Genomic DNA, 22056 nt, shown 5'->3' with positions numbered 1-22056 from the left:
AAGCCAGCCTCTCTTTAACTTCAGCTTTTTCACAGATGGCATTATGTTAGCGTCCAAAATTTGCTGGAATCTTATTGAATCCATTTTTCCTTCTACTCGTGAAATGTTCCCTGTGCCACTGGCTGCAATACAACCCCAAAGCATGATTGATCCACCCCCATGCTTAACAGTTGGACAGAGGTTCTTTTCATTAAATTCTGTGCCCTTCTTTCTCCAAACGTACCTTTGTTCATTCCGGCCAAAAAGTTCGATTTTGACCTCATCGGTCCACAAAACTTTATTCCAAAATGCATCAGGCTTGTCTATATGTTCATTTGCAAACTTCAAACGCTGATTTTTGTGGTGAGGACGTAGAAGAGGTTTTCTTCTGATGACTCTTCCATGAAGACCATATTTGTACAAGTATCTCTTTATAGTGGAATAGTGTACCACAACTCCAGTGTCTGCCAGATCTTCCCGGAGGGATCGTGCAGTCAAACGTGGATTTTGACTTGCTTTTCTCACAATCCTGCGAGCTGTTCTGTCTGATTTTTTCTTGGTCTTCCAGATCTTGCTTTAACTTCCACTGTTCCTGATGACTGCCATTTCTTAATTACATTCCGAACAGGGGATATGGGCATCTGATAACGCTTTGCTATCTTCTTATAGCCTTCTCCTGCTTTGTGAGCGTCAACTATTCTCAGTTTCAGTGTTCTACACAACTGCTTAGAGGAACCCATGGTGCTGATTGTTGGAGCAAGGTCAGATAAGTCTGGGCTTTTAAAACCTTTGAGATTGACATCACCTGGTCTTTCCAGACGATGATTGAGAACAATCCATGACACTGCCAGGTCTCAGCTGTCCAAAGGGGGCAGTACAAGGTATTAACTCTGCAGGGTGCCCAAACTTTTGCAGATGCCATTTTTTGTTTTCTGTTCTTTTGAAGGTGTAAATGATGGAAATAAAATGAAACTTTTTTTTGACATGTTATAAAAATGTCTAATCTGTAATTTGATGCCTTTTGGGGATTTTTCTATCTTTCCTTGGCTTGTTTTTGCACATTAAAATGAATTTTTGCCTGGGGTGCCCAAACTTTCAATCCACACTGTAGTCTATATATCTGGTAGAAAAATGCGTCAGGGTCAAAGGGCACTCTTCACTATCTTATTATTTGAATGCTGCAGAGGACATTGGTCGATTAGTTATTTGCCAACATTGGGAACTGCTGTTTGTACAAGCTGCCACTGAAGTGATCAACCTCAACTACAACTGGCAGCAGGGATTCCCAAGCCAGGTGGCCACCTTGATGGGTGTCAGACCTGGGGACTGATCAAGCAGCCAGAGATTTTTCACGTTCACCCAGGTCATTAGTATTGAGTTTGAATACAAGTGCATAGCACTACATTTTATTAAACTTATAGTTCCACCATATTCTTTCAAAGGGTTCACTACGGCTGGCCGGCGGTCGGGCTCCCGGCGACCAGCATACCAGCGCCGGGAGCCCGACCGCCGGCTTACCGACAGTGTGGCAAGCGCAAATGAGCCCCTTGCGGGCTCGCTGCGCTGGCCACGCTACGGGCACGGTGCACACTATTTTATTCTCCCTCTATGGGGGTCGTGGACCCCCACGAGGGAAAATAAGTGTCGGTATGCCGGCTGTCGGGCTCCCGGCGCCGGTATACTGAGCACCGGGAGCCCGATCGCCGGTATACAGAAGACCACCCCTTTCAAAGCGGCAATTCACTTTGCTTTGTACACTATTATTTGGGACTTGTGCATCCTCAAGCATCTTTCTTAAGCAGCAATTTATTATACATCTATGATTTTATGAACATTGGGAGGTATTCTGACCTGGACGCAAGCACGTGTTCGCACACAGCAGCTGCATCCAGAGAGTCTGCGCATGCGCAACGTCTATAGTGCGCGACCCTTCACTATGCAGCTGCAAGGCGATTGACAGCATCGGCCGTCAGGGAGGAGTCGATGCGGCGTTTCATGGGCGTGGTCCATACAGCACAGGCGTATTCGGACCATTTTCAAGGGCGGCTGTGTGACGTCACATACAGCTACGCTGAAAAAAAAAAAGAGTGGCACCGGACTGCCTGCCAGGAGTCGACCTCAAATCAATGCGTTCGCAATTAAATTGCGAACTCATCGCGGGGTGGCCTTGCCTGTGCTGGGCAGCCCCCAGCATGTGAGTAGATGTGCATCCATCTCTGAATAGCCCCCACTGTTCATTTTTCCACGGGTTACTGATGAACTCTGCAGCTTACTCAGTTTATATATCATTTAGATTTGTTAATATAGATCTATATAATGTTATATTTAGGTTATATATTTTTTCCATACTAATTCAATATTTTATGTACCTTGACAACATTTAGTTTTTCTGCCATATCAGTCTGATTATCATTTTTATTACTTGTATGAGTGCAGTTTCTTAGTATTTATTATAAATAAATAAAAATGATAAAAAAGCAAAACACACACAGTTCTTTCAAGGTAGAACATTCCTTAAATTGTATTTGTTTTTATCCAGAGAATGGCAGTAAGGATCTAGAAGTAATAAACAGTCACATGAGTACTTACTAGACTGGGGTATGCTCTGACCTGATCTCTCCCTTGTTGGATCAACTGTTGGAGATGGCTGTTTGGATTTAGATTTTTCTACAGCTAAATGTGTTTGTCCTTGTGTAGAATGAGACTTCATATGCTGACAGAACACCTTTGTGTTGGAGCTGACAAAGTCACAATGGTTACAGTGAAATGGAAAATGGTTGCGAAAGTGTCGGGACATCTCTCCACGGTTCGGGAACAGAAGGCGGCAGGTGCGGTGAGAACAAGTCACCGGTGACAATCTATGCTCCCGCCTGAGATGAGACTGAAATCTCTTAAAGTCTTGTGCAGTGAACGAGCAGCCACCCTGCCAGCACTTGAAGTCTTGAGGTGGAGAAGGGTGGCTTTTGAAATGTTCCTTTAATTCAGTGGGTGTCTTGAAATCTTTATGACAAATTGGACAGAAGAAGGCATCCTTTTCCACTTCAGAAGAGTTTTCCTCTTGACCAATGGTAACTTGGTCCTTCATGGTGATGACTGTCTCACTACAGGAATTATTGGAACATTCTGGTGTTTCGGAGTCTGCAAGCTGACAGTAGGTATCCTCAGATAACAAGCTGGCATCAGGGCAAGCTGAAACACTATCTGACATACCTGGACAGACAAATTAAATAAAGTTAAGTGACTGATAAAGGGAAAAAAAAGGATTTAAATTACCTACCGGTAAATACTTTTCTCGTAGTCCGTAGAGGATACTGGGGTCCACATTAGTACCATGGGGTATAGACGGGTCTACTAGGAGCCATGGGCACTTTAAGAAATTGATAGTGTGGGCTGGCTCCTCCCTCTGTGCCCTTCTACCAGACTCAGTCTACGAAACTGTGACCGAGGAGACGGACATACTTTGAGAGAAGGATATAAAAGGATAGTGGTAAAATTCCGAACCAGCACACACAAAACTAGAGGAAAGCCAAGCTAACCAAACTTTAAACCTGGAACAGCAACTGCTAAACCAACAATACTTAACCAAGTAACAGTGCAGGAAGAAACGAAGCACTGGGCGGGCGCCCAGTATCCTCTACGGACTACGAGAAAAGGATTTACAGGTAGGTAATTAAAAATAAGAATTTACTTACCGATAATTCTATTTCTCGTAGTCCGTAGTGGATGCTGGGGACTCCGTCAGGACCATGGGGAATAGCGGCTCCGCAGGAGACAGGGCACAAAAGTAAAAGCTTTAGGATCAGGTGGTGTGCACTGGCTCCTCCCCCTATGACCCTCCTCCAAGCCTCAGTTAGGATACTGTGCCCGGACGAGCGTACACAATAAGGAAGGATTTTGAATCCCGGGTAAGACTCATACCAGCCACACCAATCACACTGTACAACCTGTGATCTGAACCCAGTTAACAGCATGATAACAGCAGAGCCTCTGAAAAGATGGCTCACAACAATAATAACCCGATTTTTGTAGCAATAACTATGTACAAGTATTGCAGACAATCCGCACTTGGGATGGGCGCCCAGCATCCACTACGGACTACGAGAAATAGAATTATCGGTAAGTAAATTCTTATTTTCTCTGACGTCCTAAGTGGATGCTGGGGACTCCGTCAGGACCATGGGGATTATACCAAAGCTCCCAAACGGGCGGGAGAGTGCGGATGACTCTGCAGCACCGAATGAGAGAACTCCAGGTCCTCCTCAGCCAGGGTGTGCCCCTGACCAAGTAGCAGCTCGGCAAAGTTGTAAAGCCGAGACCCCTCGGGCAGCCGCCCAAGATGAGCCCACCTTCCTTGTGGAATGGGCATTTACATATTTTGGCTGTGGCAGGCCTGCCACAGAATGTGCAAGCTGAATTGTACTACACATCCAACTAGCAATCGTCTGCTTAGAAGCAAGAGCACCCAGTTTTTTGGGTGCCTACAGGATAACAGCAAGTCAGTTTTCCTGACTCCAGCCGTCCTGGAACCTATATTTTCAGGGCCCTGACAACATCCAGCAACTTGGAGTCCTCCAAGTCCCTAGTAGCCGCAGGTACCACAATAAGCTGGTGCAGGTGAAACGCTGACACCACCTTAGGGAGAAACTGGGGACGAGTCCGCAGCTCTGCCCTGTCCGAATGGACAATCAGATATGGGCTTTGTGAGACAAAGCCGCCAATTCTGACACTCGCCTGGCCGAGGCCAGGGCCAACAGCATGGTCACTTTCCATGTGAGATATTTCAAATCCACAGATTTGAGCGGTTTAAACCAATGTGATTTGAGGAATCCCAGAACTACGTTGAGATCCCACAGTGCCACTGGAGGCACAAAAGGGGGTTGCATATGCAGTACTCCCTTGACAAACTTCTGGACTTCAGGAACTGAAGCCAATCTTTTCTGGAAGAAAATTGACAGGGCCGAAATTTGAACCCTAATGGACCCCAATTTGAGGCCCATAGACACTCCTGTTTGCAGGAAATGCAGGAATCGACCGAGTTGAAATTTCTTCGTGGGGCCTTCCTGGCCTCACAACACGCAACATATTTTCGCCACATGTGGTGATAATGTTGTGCGGTCACCTCCTTCCTGGCTTTGACCAGGGTAGGAAAGACCTCTTCCGGAATGCCTTTTTCCCTTAGGATCCGGCGTTCCACCGCCATGCCGTCAAACGCAGCCGCGGTAAGTCTTGGAACAGACATGGTACTTGCTGAAGCAAGTCCCTTCTTAGCGGCAGAGGCCATGAGTCCTCTGTGAGCATTTCTTGAAGTTCCGGGTACCAAGTCCTTCTTGGCCAATCCGGAGCCACGAGTATAGTTCTTACTCCTCTACGTCTTATAATTCTCAGTACCTTGGGTATGAGAAGCAGAGGAGGGAACACATACACCGACTGGTACACCCACGGTGTTACCAGAACGTCCACAGCTATTGCCTGAGGGTCTCTTGACCTGGCGCAATACCTGTCCAGTTTTTTGTTCAGGCGGGACGCCATCATGTCCACCTTTGGTCTTTCCCAACGGTTCACAATCATGTGGAAGACTTCCCGATGAAGTTCCCACTCTCCCGGGTGGAGGTCGTGCCTGCTGAGGAAGTCTGCTTCCCAGTTTGTCCACTCCCGGAATGAACACTGCTGACAGTGTTATCACATGATTTTCCGCCCAGCGAAGAATCCTTGCAGTTTCTGCCATTGCCCTCCTGCTTCTTGTGCCGCCCTGTCTGTTTACGTGGGCGACTGCCGTGATGTTGTCACACTGGATCAATACCGGCTGACCTTGAAGCAGAGGTCTTGCTAAGCTTAGAGCATTGTAAATTGCCCTTAGCTCCAGTATATTTATGTGGAGAGAAGTCTCCAGACTATATCACACTCCCTGGAAATTTTTTTTTTTCCTTGTGTGACTGCTCCCCAGCCTCTCAGGCTGGCATCCGTGGTCACCAGGACCCAGTCCTGAATGCCGAATCTGCGGCCCTTTAATAGATGAGCACTCTGCAGCCACCGCAGAAGAAACACCCTTGTCCTTGGAGACAGGGTTATCCGCTGATGCATCTGAAGATGCGATCCGGACCATTTTTCCAGCAGATCCCACTGAAAAGTTCTTGCGTGAAATCTGCCTAATGGAATCGCTTCGTAAGCAGCCACCATTTTTCCCAGGACCCTTGTGCAATGATGCACTGACACTTTTCCTGGTTTTAGGAGGTTCCTGACTAGCTCGGATAACTCCCTGGCTTTCTTCTCCGGGAGAAACACCCTTTTCTGGACTGTGTCCAGAATCATCCCTAGGAACAGCAGACGTGTCGTCGGAAACAGCTGCGATTTTGGAATATTTAGAATCCACCCGTGCTGTCGTAGAACTACTTGAGATAGTGCTACTCCGACCTCCAACTGTTCTCTGGACCTTGCCCTTATCAGGAGATCGTCCATTTTCTTTGAAGAAGAATCATCATTTCGGTCATTACCTTGGTAAAGACCCGGGGTGCCGTGGACAATCCAAACGGCAGCGTCTGAAACTGATAGTGACAGTTCTGTACCACGAACCTGAGGTACCCTTGGTGAGAAGGGCAAATTGGGACATGGAGGTAAGCATCCCTGATGTCCAGGGACACCATATAGTCCCCTTCTTCCTGGTTCGCTATCACTGCTCTGAGTGACTCCATCTTGATTTGAACCTTTGTATGTAAGTGTTCAAATATTTCAGATTTAGAATAGGTCTCACCGAGCCGTCTGGCTTCAGTACCACAATATAGTGTGGAATAATACCCCTTTCCTTGTTGTAGGAGGGGTACTTTGATTATCACCTGCTGGGAATACAGCTTGTGAATTGTTTCCAATACTGCCTCCCTGTCGGAGGGAGACGTTGGTAAAGCAGACTTCAGGAACCTGCGAGGGGGAGACGTCTCAAATTTCCAATCTGTACCCCTGGGATACTACTTGTAGGCTCCAGGGGTCCACTTGCGAGTGAGCCCACTGCGTGCTGAAACTCTTGAGACGACCCCCCACCGCACCTGAGTCCGCTTGTACGGCCCCAGCGTCATGCTGAGGACTTGGTAGAAGCGGTGGAGGGCTTCTGTTCCTGGGAATGGGCTGCCTGCTGCAGTCTTCTTCCCTTTCCTCTATCCCTGGGCAGATATGACTGGCCTTTTGCCCGCTTGCCCTTATGGGGACGAAAGGACTGAGGCTGAAAAGACGGTGTCTTTTTCTGCTGAGATGTGACTTGGGGTAAAAAAGGTGGATTTTCCAGCTGTTGCCGTGGCCACCAGGTCCGATGGACCGACCCCAAATAACTCCTCCCCTTTATACGGCAATACTTCCATGTGCCGTTTGGAATCTGCATCACCTGACCACTGTCGTGTCCATAAACATCTTCTGGCAGATATGGACATCGCACTTACTCTTGATGCCAGAGTGCAAATATCCCTCTGTGCATCTCGCATATATAGAAATGCATCCTTTAAATGCTCTATAGTCAATAAAATACTGTCCCTGTCAAGGGTATCAATATTTTCAGTCAGGGAATCCGACCAAGCCACCCCAGCACTGCACATCCAGGCTGAGGCGATCGCTGGTCGCAGTATAACACCAATATGTGTGTATATACTTTTTAGGATATTTTCCAGCCTCCTATCAGCTGGCTCCTTGAGGGCGGCTGTATCTGGAGACGGTAACGCCACTTGTGATAAGCGTGTGAGCGCCTTCATTTAATTTATCTGATTCAGGAAAAACTACAGGTAGTTTTTTCACACCCCACATAATACCCTTTTTTGTGGTACTTGTAGTATCAGAAATATGTAACACCTCCTTCATTGCCCTTAACATGTAACGTGTGGCCCTAAAGGAAAATACGTTTGTTTCTTCACCGTCGACACTGGAGTCAGTGTCCGTGTCTGTGTCTGTGTCGACCGACTGAGGTAAATGGGCGTTTTAAAGCCCCTGACGGTGTTTGAGACGCCTGGACAGGTACTAATTTGTTTGCCGGCCGTCTCATGTCGTCAACCGACCTTGCAGCGTGTTGACATTATCACGTAATACCCTAAATAAGCCATACATTCCGGTGTCGACTCCCTAGAGAGTGACATCACCATTACAGGCAATTGCTCCGCCTCCTCACCAACATCGTCCTCATACATGTCGACACACACGTACCGACACACAGCACACACACAGGGAATGCTCTGATAGAGGACAGGACCCCACTAGCCCTTTGGGGAGACAGAGGGAGAGTTTGCCAGCACACACCAAAACGCTATAATTATACAGGGACAACCTTTATATAAGTGTTTTCCCTTATAGCATCTTAATATATAATCATATCGCCAAATAAGTGCCCCCCCTCTCTGTTTTAACCCTGTTTCTGTAGTGCAGTGCAGGGGAGAGCCTGGGAGCCTTCCCTCCAGCAGTTCTGTGAGGGAAAATGGCGCTGTGTGCTGAGGAGAATAGGCCCCGCCCCCTTTTCGGCGGGCTTCTTCTCCCGTTTTTCTGACAACCTGGCAGGGGTTAAATACATCCATATAGCCCCAGAGGCTATATGTGATGTATTTTTAGCCAGTATAGGTACTTTCATTGCTGCCCAGGGCGCCCCCCCCAGCGCCCTGCACCCTCAGTGACCGTTGGTGTGAAGTGTGCTGAGAGCAATGGCGCACAGCTGCAGTGCTGTGCGCTACCTCATGAAGACTGAGAAGTCTTCAGCCGCCGATTTCTGGACCTCTTCTCTCTTCAGCATCTGCAAGGGGGTCGGCGGCGCGGCTCCGGTGACCCATCCAGGCTGTACCTGTGATCGTCCCTCTGGAGCTAGTGTCCAGTAGCCTAAGAAGCCAATCCATCCTGCACGCAGGTGAGTTCACTTCTTCTCCCCTAAGTCCCTCGTTGCAGTGAGCCTGTTGCCAGCAGGACTCACTGAAAATAAAAAACCTAATAAAACTTTTACTCTAAGCAGCTCTTTAGGAGAGCCACCTAGATTGCACCCTTCTCGGCCGGGCAGAAAAACCTAACAGAGGCTTGGAGGAGGGTCATAGGGGGAGGAGCCAGTGCACACCACCTGATCCTAAAGCTTTTACTTTTGTGCCCTGTCTCCTGCGGAGCCGCTATTCCCCATGGTCCTGACGGAGTCCCCAGCATCCACTTAGGACGTCAGAGAAATCCTATTTTCTCTTACGTCCTAGAGGATGCTGGGGTCCACATTAGTACCATGGGGATGTACCAAAGCTCCCAAACCGGGTGGGAGAGTGCTGAACTGATTGACCAAACTGAAGATCCTCAGAGGCCAAAGTATCGAACTTGTAGAACTTAGCAAACGTGTTCGAACCAGACCAAGTAGCTGCTCGGCAGAGCTGTAAAGCCGAGACACCCCGGGCAGCCTACCAGGAAGAACCCACCGATCTAGTAGAGTGGGCCTGTACAGATTGTGGACACGGCAAACCTGCCGTGGAATAAGCATGCTGGATGGTAAGCCTGATCCAGCGTGCAATTGTTCAAATTTTCATCAACGACCTAACAGTAGGTCTAGAGAGCATGGTGTAAATTTTCACAGACGATACCAAATTGTGTAAGGTTATAAATACGGAGGGGGATGCCGAGTCTCTTCAGAACGACTTAACTAAACTGGAAGCATGGGCAGCAAAATGGAGAATGAGGTTCAACGCAGACAAGTGTAAGGTAATGCACTGTGGGGGCAAGACCAAAAATAACACCTACATACTAAATGGGGTAATATTACATAGTTACATAGTTGTTGAGGTTGAAAAAAAGACAAAATGTCCATCGAGTTCAACCTATTGTACATTACATTATTTTATTAATTTTTTCTTTAAATATCAATTAAATGCTGTATCCTTGGATATTTTTTCAGCTAGAAATTTATCTAATCCATTTTTAAACTTATTGATTGTGTCCACCATTACTACCTTCTCTGGAAGAGAATTCCAAATCCTTACTGCTCTTACTGTAAAGAATCCTTTTCTCAGTTGGGTATGGAATTTATTCTCCTCTAACCTCAGTGGGTGTCCTCGTGTCCTATGTAGTGTTTTTTTGGTAAACAAATCGTTTGATAGATCCTTGTATTGTCCCTTAATGTATTTATAAATATTAATGATGTACCCTCTCAGTCGCCTCTTTTCCAGTGTGAATATATCAAGCCTTTTAAGTCTTTCCTCATAGTCCAATGCCTCTAACCCCTTAACCAGTTTGGTGGCTCGCCTCTGAACCCTTTCGAGTTCCAAGATATCTTTTTTATAGTATGGTGCCCAAAACTGTACACAATATTCCAGGTGTGGTCGCACCAATGATTTATACAGTGGCAGGATTACACTCTCATCCCTTTTCTCCATTCCCCGTTTTATGCATGATAACACCTTATTAGCCTTTGCTGCTGCATTTTGACATTGCAAACTGCTACCAAGTTTATAATCGATGAGCACACCCAGATCCTTTTCAACTACCGTTATCCCTACATTTTCCCCATTTAGTTTATAGGCTGCCTGATCGTTCTTAGTCCCAAGGTGCATAACTTTACATTTGTCTATATTGAACCTCATTCTCCATTTGTCTGCCCAGGCCTCCAGTCCAGTTAAGCAATTCTGTAGCGACTCAACATAGTTGTCTGAATTAATTATTCTACATAATTAGTGTCATCTGCGAAAAATTGACATTGTGCTTTCCAGTCCCTCACCTAGGTCATTAATGAATATATCAAACAGCAATGGCCCGAGTACTGAGCCCTGCAGTATTCCACTGAGTACTGAAGCCCATTCAGAGTACATCCCATTAACCCCCCACTCGCTGTTCCCTATTAAACAGCCAATTACTCACATATTAGGGGATTCTGTACTGGAAAAAGACCTAGGGGTTCACATAGATAACAAATTAAGCAGCAGTAGCCAAAGTAGGAGTGCAGCAAAGAAGGCTAATACGATATTAGCATGCATAAAACAGGGAATTGATGCAAGGGACGAGAGTATTATACTCCCATTATATAAATCACTAGTGAGGCCACATCTTGAATACTGTGTGCAATTTTGGGCACCATATTACAAAAAGGATATCCTGGAGCTAGAAAAGGTTCAGAGGCGGGCGACCAAACTAATCAAGGGCATGGAGACGCTGGAATACGAGGAAAGGCTTGCAAGGCTAGGCATGTTTACATTGGAAAAGAGGAGACTAAGAGGGGACATGATCAACATCTACAAATATATAACGGGTCAATACACAGAACTTGGGAGGGACCTGTTTTCTATAAGACCAGCACAGAGGACACGTGGTCACTCGCTTAGGTTAGAGGAGAGGATTTTCCGCACATTAAGGCGAAAAGTTTTTTTCACAGTAAGGACAATACGTGTTTGGAATTCCTTGCCTGAGAGAGTAGTAATGGCGGACTCAGTCAACACCTTTAAGAATGGGTTAGATAAATTCCTATTGGATAAAAATATTCAGGGTTATGGTGCGTAGGCACGCATTATAGTTAATATAACTAGTCCTAACATAAAAATAACTAGTCCTATAATAAGACGGAATAGGAGACCAGATATAGGTTGAACTCGATGGACAATTGTCTTTTTTCAACCTTAGTTACTACGTTACTTTGAAGCAGGACACCCAATTTTATTGGGATCATATAGAACAAACAGCGAGTCAGATTTTCTGTGATGAGCCATCCGCTTCATAGATCTTTAAAGCCCTCGCAACATCCAAGGACTTTGAAGTAGCAGAGGTGTCGGTAAGCACCGGAACCACAATAGGCTGGTTGATATGAAACGCAGACACCACCTTTGGAAGAAAAGTACTGACGAGTTCTGAGGTTCAGCCCTATCTTCACGGAAAATCAAATCGGGGCTTTTGTGAGAACGCACCCAGCTCTGACATACGCCTCGCAGAAGCCAAGCCCAACAGCATGACGGCCTTCCATGTAAGAAACTTGACGTCAACGTCATGTAAAAGCTCAAACCATTCCGTTTGCAGGAACTGCAACACCACGTTGAGATCCCAAGGTGCCGTAGGAGGCACAAGGGGCGGTGGATGTGCAGAACCCCCTTCAAAAAGTCTGAACCTCAGGGAGAAAATCCAATTGTTTCTGGAAGAAAATGGATAAGGCCGAAATCTGGACTTTTATGGAGCCCAAACATAGGCCCACATTCACACCTGACTGCAGAAAAAGGAGAAAATGTCCCAGTTGAAATTCCACCACAGGAAATTTCCTGTACTCGCACCAAGAGACGTATTTTTTCCAAATACTGTGGTAATGTTTAGACGTTACACCCTTTCTGGCTTGGATCAGGGTTGGAATAACCCTATCCGGGATCACTTTCCGGGCTAGAATTTGACGCTCAACCTCCATGCCATCAAACATAGCCGTGGTAAGTCTTGATAGACGAACGGCCCCTGTTGGAGAAGGTCCTCGCGAAGAGATAGAGGCCACAGGTCCTGTAGGAGCATCTCCAGTAGGCCCTTCTTGGCCAGTCCGGAGCAATGAGAATTGCTTGAACCTTTTCCGTTTTTATTCTTTTGAGAATCTTTGGGATCAATGGGAGTGGTGGAAACACGTACACCATCTGGTAGACCTATGGAGTCACCAGAGTGCCCACCGCCACTGCTTGCGGGTCCCTCGACCTGGAACAATACCGCTTGAGCTTCTTGTTGAGACGAGAGGCCATCAAGTCGATGTGTGGCATTCTCCACCGACGTGTCAAGCACCTGAACACCCCCGGGTGAATGCCCCACTCTCCTGGGTGGAGGTCGTGTCTGCTGAGGAAGTCTGCTTCCCAGTTGTCTACTCCCGGAATGAAGATCGCGGACAACGCCACAGCGTGTCTTTCTGCCCAGAGGGGTTACCTCCAACATTGCTGCACTGCTCTTCGTTCCACCTTGTCGGTTTATGTACGTTACTGCCTTCACATTGTCCGACTAAACCTGAATGGCTTGATCTTGAAGAAGATGCGATGCCTGTAGAAGGGCGTTGTATGACCCTTAGTACCAGAATGTTGATTGGAAGAATGGCTTCCTGACTTGACCATTTTCCTTGGAACTGTTCCCTCTGGATGACTGCTCCCCAACCTCTGAGGCTTGCATCTGTGGTTAGCAGAATCTAATTTTGAATCCCGAACCTTCGGCCCTCGGTCAGGTGAGAAGTCTGAAGCCACCACAGAAGAGAAATCCTGGCTTTTGGCGACAGACGTATCCTCTGGTGCATCTGAAGATGCGATCCGGACCATTTGTCTAGCAGATCCAGCTGGAAGGGCCTTTCGTGAAACCTTCCGTACTGCAGCGCCTCGTAAACGGCCGCCATCTTCCCCAGAAGGTAAATGCACAGATGCACCGATGTCCGGTTTTGTCTTAGAACATCCCGCACCATTGACTGGATCACCAATGCTTTTTCCAACGGAAGGAATACCATCTGCTCCTCCGTATTCAATATAATCCCCAGGAAAAGAAGCCTCCGTGTTGGTTCCAGATGAGATTTTGGTAGGTTCAAAATCCACCCGTGATCCTGGAGTAGTCGGGTTGAGAGGGCAATGTTGACTAACAACCTCTCCCTGGATGGTGCTTTTATCAGCAGATCGTTCAGGTATGGTATTATGTTCACTCCCTGTTTGTGGCGGAGAAACATCATCTCTGCCATTACCTTGGTGAACACCCTCGGTGCTGTAGATAGGCCAAATGGCAGGGCCTGAAACTGGTAGTGACGGTCCTGTAATGCAAACCTTAGATAAGCCTGATGAGGAGGCCAAATCGGAATATGAAGGTACGCATCCTTGATATCCAGAGACACCAAGAATTCAACCTCCTCCAGAACTAAGAACACCGCTCTCAGAGACTCCATCTTGAACTTGAACACCCGTAAGTATGGGTTCAATGACTTGAGATTTAAAACGGGCCTTACCGAACCGTCCGGTTTCTGAACTACAAACAGGTTGGAATAATAACCCTGGTTTTGCAGCTGAAGTGGAACTGGAACAATGACCTGAGTTTGTACCAGTTTTTGAATTGCTTCCTGCAAAGTCATACTTGCTTCTGGAGAAGCTGGTAAGCCTGATTTGAAGAATCTGTGAGGTGGGAGATTCTGAAACTCCAGTCTGTAGCCCTGGGCTATAAGATCTTTGACGCAGGGATCCTGGCATGATGTTGCCCACATGTGACTGAAGAATCTCAAATGGGCACCCACCTGCCTGTCTTCCAGGCAGTGCGGTCCACCGTCATGCCGAAGGCTTAGAGGAAGCAGAACAGGGGTTCTGTTCCTGTGAACCAGCAGTTGCTGGTTTTCTGGGTTTACCTCTATTGCCTTTGAAGGCCGTAGAAGAACCTTTGGTTTTGTATTTAAACTTTGCTGTCCGAAAGGACTGCAGAGTTGGAGCAGTGTAGGATTTTCTAGCCAGGGGAGCTGCGGAAGGAAGGTATGTAGACTTACTCGCCGTAGCCTTGGATATCCACGTATCCAGTTCATCTCCAAAGAGGGCTTCACCTGTGAAAGGTAGGCTTTCCACACCCTTCCTGGAATCCGCGTCCACAGTCCACTGGCGTAGCCACAAGCCCCTGTGTGCTGACTCTGCCATGGCAGTGGTGCGTGCATTGAGTAAACCAATTTCCTTTATGGCCTCCACTATAAAGTTAGCAGAATCCTGTATATGCAGTAGGAGTAAAATTATCTCCCCCCTGGACAAGGAATCTAACCCGTCAATTAGATTACCAGAACATTAAGCAATGGCCCTAGAGATACATTTACAAGCTATAGTGGGTCTCTGGGCCACCCCCGCAGCTGTGTACAGAGATTTGAGAGTGGTCTCAATCTTGCGGTCTGCAGCATCCTTCAAGGAAGCTGCCCCAGGAACAGGTAAAACTATCTTACGTGACAGCCTAGAAACCGACACGTCAACTATCAGCGGGTTTTCCCATATTATTCTATCATCCTGAGGGAACGGGAAGGAGGTGAGTAACAGTTTTGGGACCTGAAACTTCTTGTCAGGATTTACCCAAGTTGCTTCAAATAGGGAATTTAATTCCTTAGATGCAGGGAAAGTAGCCGAAAATTAATTTTTTACATTACAATAAGATTCCTCATCTTCCTCTGTCACTTTGTCAGGGATGTGCAGGACATCTCTAATAGCTTCTATCAGGGCCTGTATTCCCTTTAACAAAGCTGCATCTCCCCCTCCAGAGTCCACCTCACCCTCCTCTGGGTCTGCTACATCATCATCATCATCGGTATCAACCTGCATTTGGGCCAGAGTATGCTTCTGTGGACAAATGGCAGGGGTCTGAGACACTGGAATAACCACTGAATCTCTATTCATCAGGTCATCAACAGACTGCCTTACGTATTGCGTCTCCTTCTCATTTTGGGATAATTTATTTGAAATATTTGAAATCATCCCTTTTAATGAATCTAACCATACTGGTTTAGATCCACTAGCCTGAGAATGTGTACTATCCTGAGTACATGGCAGTGATCCCCCAGATTGAGAAAAACACTCTGCTGTTCATGATACACACTCCTTTGACATAGTAAATGTGAAAGAAAACACACACACACACACACACACACACACAGGAAATTAGGGTACAACACAGTTAACCCACACAGAGCCCTCTAGGGAGACACAGAGTATATTGGAGCCAGCGACACAGCGCCCCTATAGCTAAAGTACAAATTCAGCTGGGTCGCAAACTAAGTACCCTTAATAGGGTTTAGTACACCAAATATTGCTCCTCCCCTTTGCTATGACCCCCTGGTACCGCTGAGGTGCTCTAGAGTCCTTGTGGAGGAGCTGCGCTTGCCTGCCAGTCTGTCTGTGTTCAGCTGCAGAGGGAAAATGGCGCTGGTGAGCTGCTGGATCTGCTCATAGTTAAGCCCTGCCCCTTAATGGCGCGCGGTCTTCCCGTTTTTTTTATACTGGCTGAGGTAATTTCTGTCCTACAGTGGGTTAAAACCCCTGTAGAAGCACTGCCATTGTGGGTATATGGATGTTGTGGCTTCAGCTCGTCCCTCACATCGGAACACACACCCTGAATGCCTCTGAAGTCTGGAGCCGCAGCCTGCTTGTCAGCGCTGCGCTCCTACCCTTGTGCTGCCATTACAGCCGGCGATCCACTAACCGGGACGCCGGCCACTTACTCACCACTCTTCATTCTTCTGGCTCTGTTAGGGGTGGCGGCGTGCTGCAGGAATGTACGCTCGCCGTGGTTGGGCTTGCGAATAGGACCCTCAGGAGCGCAGTGTCCTGTCAGCGGGGAACGGGACCATTAACGCTAGGGAGGTTGGGCCATCCCCACCCCCCAATGTCCCACGAAGCAGGCAGTCTGGTACAAGCCAGACCTGCCTGAAAACCACAAAAAAGAAAATAAATGCAGAAAACTCTTCAGTAGCTTCCAAAGCATGACCGGCTCCTCCGGCACATTTTCTAAACTGAGTCTGGTAGGAGGGGCATAGAGGGAGGAGCCGGCCCACACTATCAATTTCTTAAAATGCCCATGGCTCCTAGTGGACCCGACTATACCCCACGGTACTAATGTGGACCCCAGTATCCTCTAGGACGTAAGAGAACCATAACATACAAGCAAGCATTAGAATATGAACCACTTGCCAGAATTATTAGTAAATTCCATTTCAGAAGACCTTGACTCTGGCTGTTCAGCAGTACTCAGAGAATTATCATTCATCATGTAGGTCACCTCAACTTGGATGCAGCTAGAATCACGTCCAGCTCTGTTCTCATCGGAAGTGGTTTCCTTAATTGTATCCTCCATTTGATTCTCTGTACCAGGTACCGTTTGTAGCACTGACTTTTCACATTACTTTGCTTCCCAACCACATGAACTCTCAAATTCAACCTCTGACATTTTCCATAGTGCGGAGGCAGCATGCTCTGCTATGACATTTCTACAACCTGATATTTACCATCTGCAATTAAAAGGGGGGGGGTAGACAAAAAAAAAACAAAACATTTAATTATTTAAACATCAACTTTGAGCATTAACATATAGGCATTTCCTGAAAGAACAATTAAAAAAACAAAAACAAAAAAAAGACACCTTCAATCTGCTTTAATTCTACAGTAGCTTGGTCGATTTAAAAACAAACTAACAATCAATCAAACAAACAAAAAAATAAAATAAATTGCCAATCCACTATTTTTGCAATCAATGAGAGCTATTCAGTTCCAGTCGCAGGGTGTAGGACACAATGTACCACTGTTTGGCACACTGCTCATGCGTTGGACCCGTACTGTGCATGTGCATTATGAATCCTGCGTCATTGGACGCAGTACGGCTGCAGATGTTAGTTGATTGACAGTCTTCAGCTGGCAACAGCCTCAGTTTTGTGGGAGCGCCGAGGCCAGGGTCTCCTACCCTTCAACAAAGATTTCCTGGCCTCAGTGATGAAACTGCGGCGGCTGGTCTGCGTAACCTCATGGGTTACTCTCTGACTGAAATCTGCACAGAGATTGCTTACAGTTTCCCAAAACGGAGGGGGGGTGCCGAAGCCAATGTCTGCATCTTCCAACACAGATGGCAGCAGAGATGTAGCAGATATTCTGAGACCCCTAGGGTTACGCAAATGACTGATGGTCAGGATGTTGATCCAATGCTGCCTCTTAGCACGTAGCACTCGGATCTGCAATATCAGCAATGGATGTCTTATCCCTTCAGACACCTCCTACTTTCCATAGCATGTTTTCACAGAGCATTTGCGTCCAAAGACATAGCTGCTGTGCTTTTAGCATGCAACTTTGAAACAGTCCCTAAAGGAATCGCAGCCGATGCCTCTTGAGCCGTCCGGGATCTTCCCAGGCGGCAGGATCGCATGCGGTCCTTTTGCATGTGACATAGCGCATGCAATCCCGTTCCCCGCCCCAAGTCGGAAGTTGGACGTGCAGATGAAACCAGAGCCAAATTGGACCCTTGTATGGGGGCCTTTAGTTGTACATATCTAAGCAACATGTTGCAATAACCAGAACCCTGCTTGGAAAAGTAGAAAACACAGGAGTAAAATCATCGGACAATGCTGCAAACAAGTAAAGGGGTAAATATCCTATTTATAGCTGGCATATTTGTTCTTCTGTATGCACATATGGCATGCTATATGTAAAATATTAACAGTTTAACCAGGACAGGAAACATCACATAATGGCAGCATGTGAAACATCATTGTCTCAATATGCGGCTTCTCCCAATAAACCCAGCTTTAAAACTGAAAGTCACTTCTATTAGGCAGATCAGTGAGATGACTCACTTGACCTCTGACACACATAAAAATTGGACATACCAAATGGTCCCATAGCAATTTATTCAGGTTCATGTCTGCATCTTTTATTTTACAAAATGCAGTATGCATAATAACTACCTGCAATGCAGCATATGTAAATGTATGTACATTAACAGCTCTATCTGCCGGGTTGGGTACGACATGCTGGCAGTCAGAATCCCAAAAGTGGAATCCCATTGGATCGAACCCTATCCCACCCCTCCCGCAGCCTCAGCCTAACCCTAACCCACCCGTCCCACAGCCTCAACCTAACCATCTCCTTTAGCAACCTAACACTAAAATTAACTCTAATCCATCAAGATTACTTTGTCGGGATTCTGAACGTCGGGATCCTGACTACATCACCTATCCGACAACCCCACACTTAATTCAAGAGTTTCCTGCATAGGTTATTACCATTATAACCAGCTGTATGATCCAAAATAACATTCATGCAATCTGATGTAATTCCATGTAATTTGTTTGTGCTATGATCCCCTCAATGTACACTGAGTAATATATCAGTTTATGCATAAAGACATTACAATCCAGTGCAGTAGGTACCACTGTCTCTACTACTTCCCTCTAAGAGAACAGCTGATGTTCCACTAAGGCAGAGATTTTCAACCTTTTACAACTCGCGGCACACTGAACAAGATTTAAATATTGCCAAGGCACATTCAAATATAATGGTGATGCATGGTGCAGTTGCGTGTCCTAGGACGTCATGTCGCAGCTTCTCCATAGGTAACGCATAAGCCACATCTGAGAAAGACAGAAGAGCCCAACACTGCCCGGGCCCAAAATTAGAACTGGCTCTGAAACCACTAAACCCACCAGTATTGATCATTACAGGGCCTCAGTAGCGGCAAAACACTGACGGGCCTGGCTGTGCTTCTATGGCGGCACACCTGGAGACTGCTCGGCGGCACACCTGGAGACTGCTCAGGGCACACTAGTGTGCCACGGCACAGTGGTTGAAAAACACTGCACTAAGGGAACATCTTATTCCAGGCCAGCCACTAAGGCCTTGATAGCTAACCTTGACACTCCAGCTGTTGTTGAACTACACATCCCAGCATGCCATGCATCAGTTTTAGCATGGCCAAATAACAAAACTGTAGCAGGGCATGCTGGGATATGTAGTTCAACAACAGCTGGAGTGTCAAGGTTAGCCATCACTACACTAAGGCAATGCAAGATGAACCAAATGCAAGACAGACCTCTATGGCAGGGATTCCCAACCACAGTCCTCAAGGGACACGAACAGTTAAGGTTTTGAGGATAGCCATACTTCGGCACAGGTGACTTAATTGGTACCTCAGCATGGGCATGCGCAGAACCGACACTGTGCCACTTTTGCGCTTACCCCCTCCACCACAATTATGGACTATTCTCCTCTACCCTCCCTCCAGGACATAGACTGCTTACCTGGGCAGCCCAGGTGAGCAGTCTATGTCCCAAAGCAAGGGGTTGAGGAGGTAGTCTGTGACACGGTGGAGGGGGGAGTCCCAGAGCGGCACCCGTGTGTCCGTCCTGCGCACACCTATGTACCTCAGTTATTCTGATTTAACCATCAGTCCTCAAGCATGGATATCACTAAAACCCGGAAAGTTAGCATGCCTTTATGACCGAGGTTTGGAAACACTGCTCCAGGGCAATGCCAGAAGAACCTCTACGGCAGTGCCAGGCGACCCTCTAGGCAACATCAGAGGAACCTCTAGGGCTACGCCAGATGACCCACCAGAGCAAACACAAACGAAATCCAAAGCCAGACAACCCCAAAGAGGAAAGCTAAACAATCCACAAGAGGAATAGCAAATGACCCACAAGGTGAATGCCAAGCAAGAACTTCAGTCTGACCCTGGCGCAGAATACCACTTGTCTCTAAGACTAAACCCCGATTCTGTAGAGTGTAACCTGGGTAACCAGCACATCTGCTACTCACAGGCCGCAGGGCATCTCTGGGTAACGTCCTTGGATCCGATGGGTGACGATGACGGCTGCCACTCCAGGATACAATTTGCTTAAGGGTCCTTGCCCAAACTTGGTAGCCCCAGCTGACGACAAACGCTGTAACCGAAGGAGACCCCGAGTTTGGAACGCAACCGGAAACAAGCCTTGAAACGCAACCGGAAGTGTTCACCAAGCGTTTCATCCCGAGAGTGAGGCGTGGATCGCATCCGGAAGTACTGTCAAAGCATCACCTCCTGGAAGCGAGGTGGGGAACGCACGCGGTAGTGGAAGTATATGGCACTAGCTGAGGAGTGGGACAGCGGTGACCTCAGCGGGCGGAGAAGATCGGGCGCCTTATTATCTGTACAGCATACTGTGTGTAACCCTCTTACCTGTTCCTCCAATATGTCTGTACATGCTGCTCCATAGTGTGAAGGAGCGACACTTGTCCCGGGAAAGTCACATCCTAATGCTCTATAGTTTATTCCTTTATTCAGTAATACAGAATTATATTTTATGATGTATTTTCCCTTAAAGATGCAATATAACTCGTGAGCACTGTTGATCTCACTTGAATTGTCTAAATATCTAAGCTAGTCAGGTTGGGTCTGTTATGTTATACATCCTTGCAGGTGTTTAATACTAATTCCTCTATTATATCTACAAAGTAATGTTTCTCTGGCTGGGTCCACAGGATTATCCACAGGATAACATTGGGATATTGTCGAGCGACAGCGAAAATGGCACCAACACGGTCACAAGCTTTCTGGCCTCCCAGGATGCATTGGGGCCTCCACTATATAGTCCCGCCCACTGACTCAGTCAGATCAGTTTTTTGCTTGGTGCGGCAGGAGCCGCATGGTCACAGGGCTGCTGTGAAAGCAGCCTCAAGTTTTCTTTACTTAAAATTTTTATAGACTTACTGTTTTGGTTTTTGAGCGACTTCTCTTAACAGCGTCTTAAACGCATATTAGAAAGAGTCGCTCCAACAACTCCCCACCAGGTCGCAACAACGCTTACCTTCGCGGTACAGTGCTGTCTCGACGGGCGTCTGTGTCGGATGTTCTAGCAGGTCCAGCAGACGTTACCAGGCTGTGGCCGGAGCATGGGGAGACGGTGAGTCTATGGGCTTCCTCTTACTAGAGGGGTCAGGACACAGCTACACTGATTTGGTGGAGACTGCAAACAGTGTGTTGATGCGCCGAACATCTCGAGTGTGACAGCGCTAAGCTCTGGGGATCATAGGCGCCAGGACTAGGTGAGGCCGCGATCCTGGGAGTTTAAGTCAACAGGGAGTTTCAGACGCTCTCCTGGCCGTCCCTCCTCCGAGTTCATGGCCAGTTCCCGCGTGTCTCTCGTTTCATGAACTGAATGACCTCACTTCTGGCTCAGACGCTACCACGAGGGTACTCGGTCGCAGCTTAGACGCTGCGGTTGTGTACACTGGATATAAACCCGCACAGACCGAGTCGCAGGCCTTTAGTGTCTGCATGCACGTTGAGTCGCTCAGCGTCCGTGTCCGTTATCAGGTACCAAGAGCGGCAGTGTACACCAGTAGCGTCTGAATCCACTCGGCGTCTTACGAGCGTCTTTGCTTGGATATGGAAGTGTGGTGAGTCTCCCTGTATCCCGCTCCCTGGAGGCAGGGTATACAGTACTAAAAATTCCTTCTACTTCTTAGTGTGCACTGTTAATTTTTAGTACCTATTGCATATGAGACCTGTATATTACTGTGTTTTCTGCATGTTATGTTGAAAAAGTACCAGTTAAACAGAAGTACAATTTTCCTACTTATGTATAAGTTATTATGGAGGTTGTATTCTCATATGACAATGTCTAATGCTTTAACATGTGACTGACTG

The 22056-nt window shown here is 47.1% G+C and overlaps 2 protein-coding genes across 8 annotated transcripts in view; one reads left to right on the top strand and one right to left on the bottom strand.

The window, feature by feature from the left end:
• ZNF142 (zinc finger protein 142) overlaps window positions 1-20331 on the bottom strand; it is an 84130-nt gene extending 63799 nt beyond the window's left edge. The window contains exons 1-3 of one of the 3 annotated variants that reach the window (XM_063933894.1): window positions 20187-20331; window positions 16578-16894; window positions 2569-3189 (exon numbers count right to left, since the gene is read on the bottom strand). In XM_063933894.1, the coding sequence (XP_063789964.1) occupies window positions 2569-3189; window positions 16578-16740 (784 nt within the window). In that variant the 5' untranslated portion in view covers window positions 16741-16894; window positions 20187-20331. Of the gene's footprint in view, window positions 1-2568; window positions 3190-16577; window positions 16895-20068; window positions 20118-20186 lie in introns of those variants that run through there. The other 2 variants (XM_063933895.1, XM_063933896.1) reach the window with 2 other exon arrangements.
• A 26-nt stretch (window positions 20332-20357) lies between these two features.
• LOC134944950 (mitochondrial chaperone BCS1) overlaps window positions 20358-22056 on the top strand; it is a 158937-nt gene continuing 157238 nt past the window's right edge. For 4 of the 5 annotated variants that reach the window (XM_063933902.1, XM_063933901.1, XM_063933898.1 and 1 more), the window contains exon 1: window positions 20358-20569. The gene's annotated coding sequence lies outside the window, so the exon portion shown is untranslated. The remainder of the gene's footprint in view (window positions 20570-22056) is intronic. The other variant, XM_063933900.1, reaches the window with a different exon arrangement.

Source organism: Pseudophryne corroboree, chromosome 7 (genome assembly GCF_028390025.1).
Source record: "Pseudophryne corroboree isolate aPseCor3 chromosome 7, aPseCor3.hap2, whole genome shotgun sequence".
Taxonomy (NCBI): domain Eukaryota; kingdom Metazoa; phylum Chordata; class Amphibia; order Anura; family Myobatrachidae; genus Pseudophryne; species Pseudophryne corroboree.
This window is presented reverse-complemented; position numbering and strand designations above follow the sequence as displayed.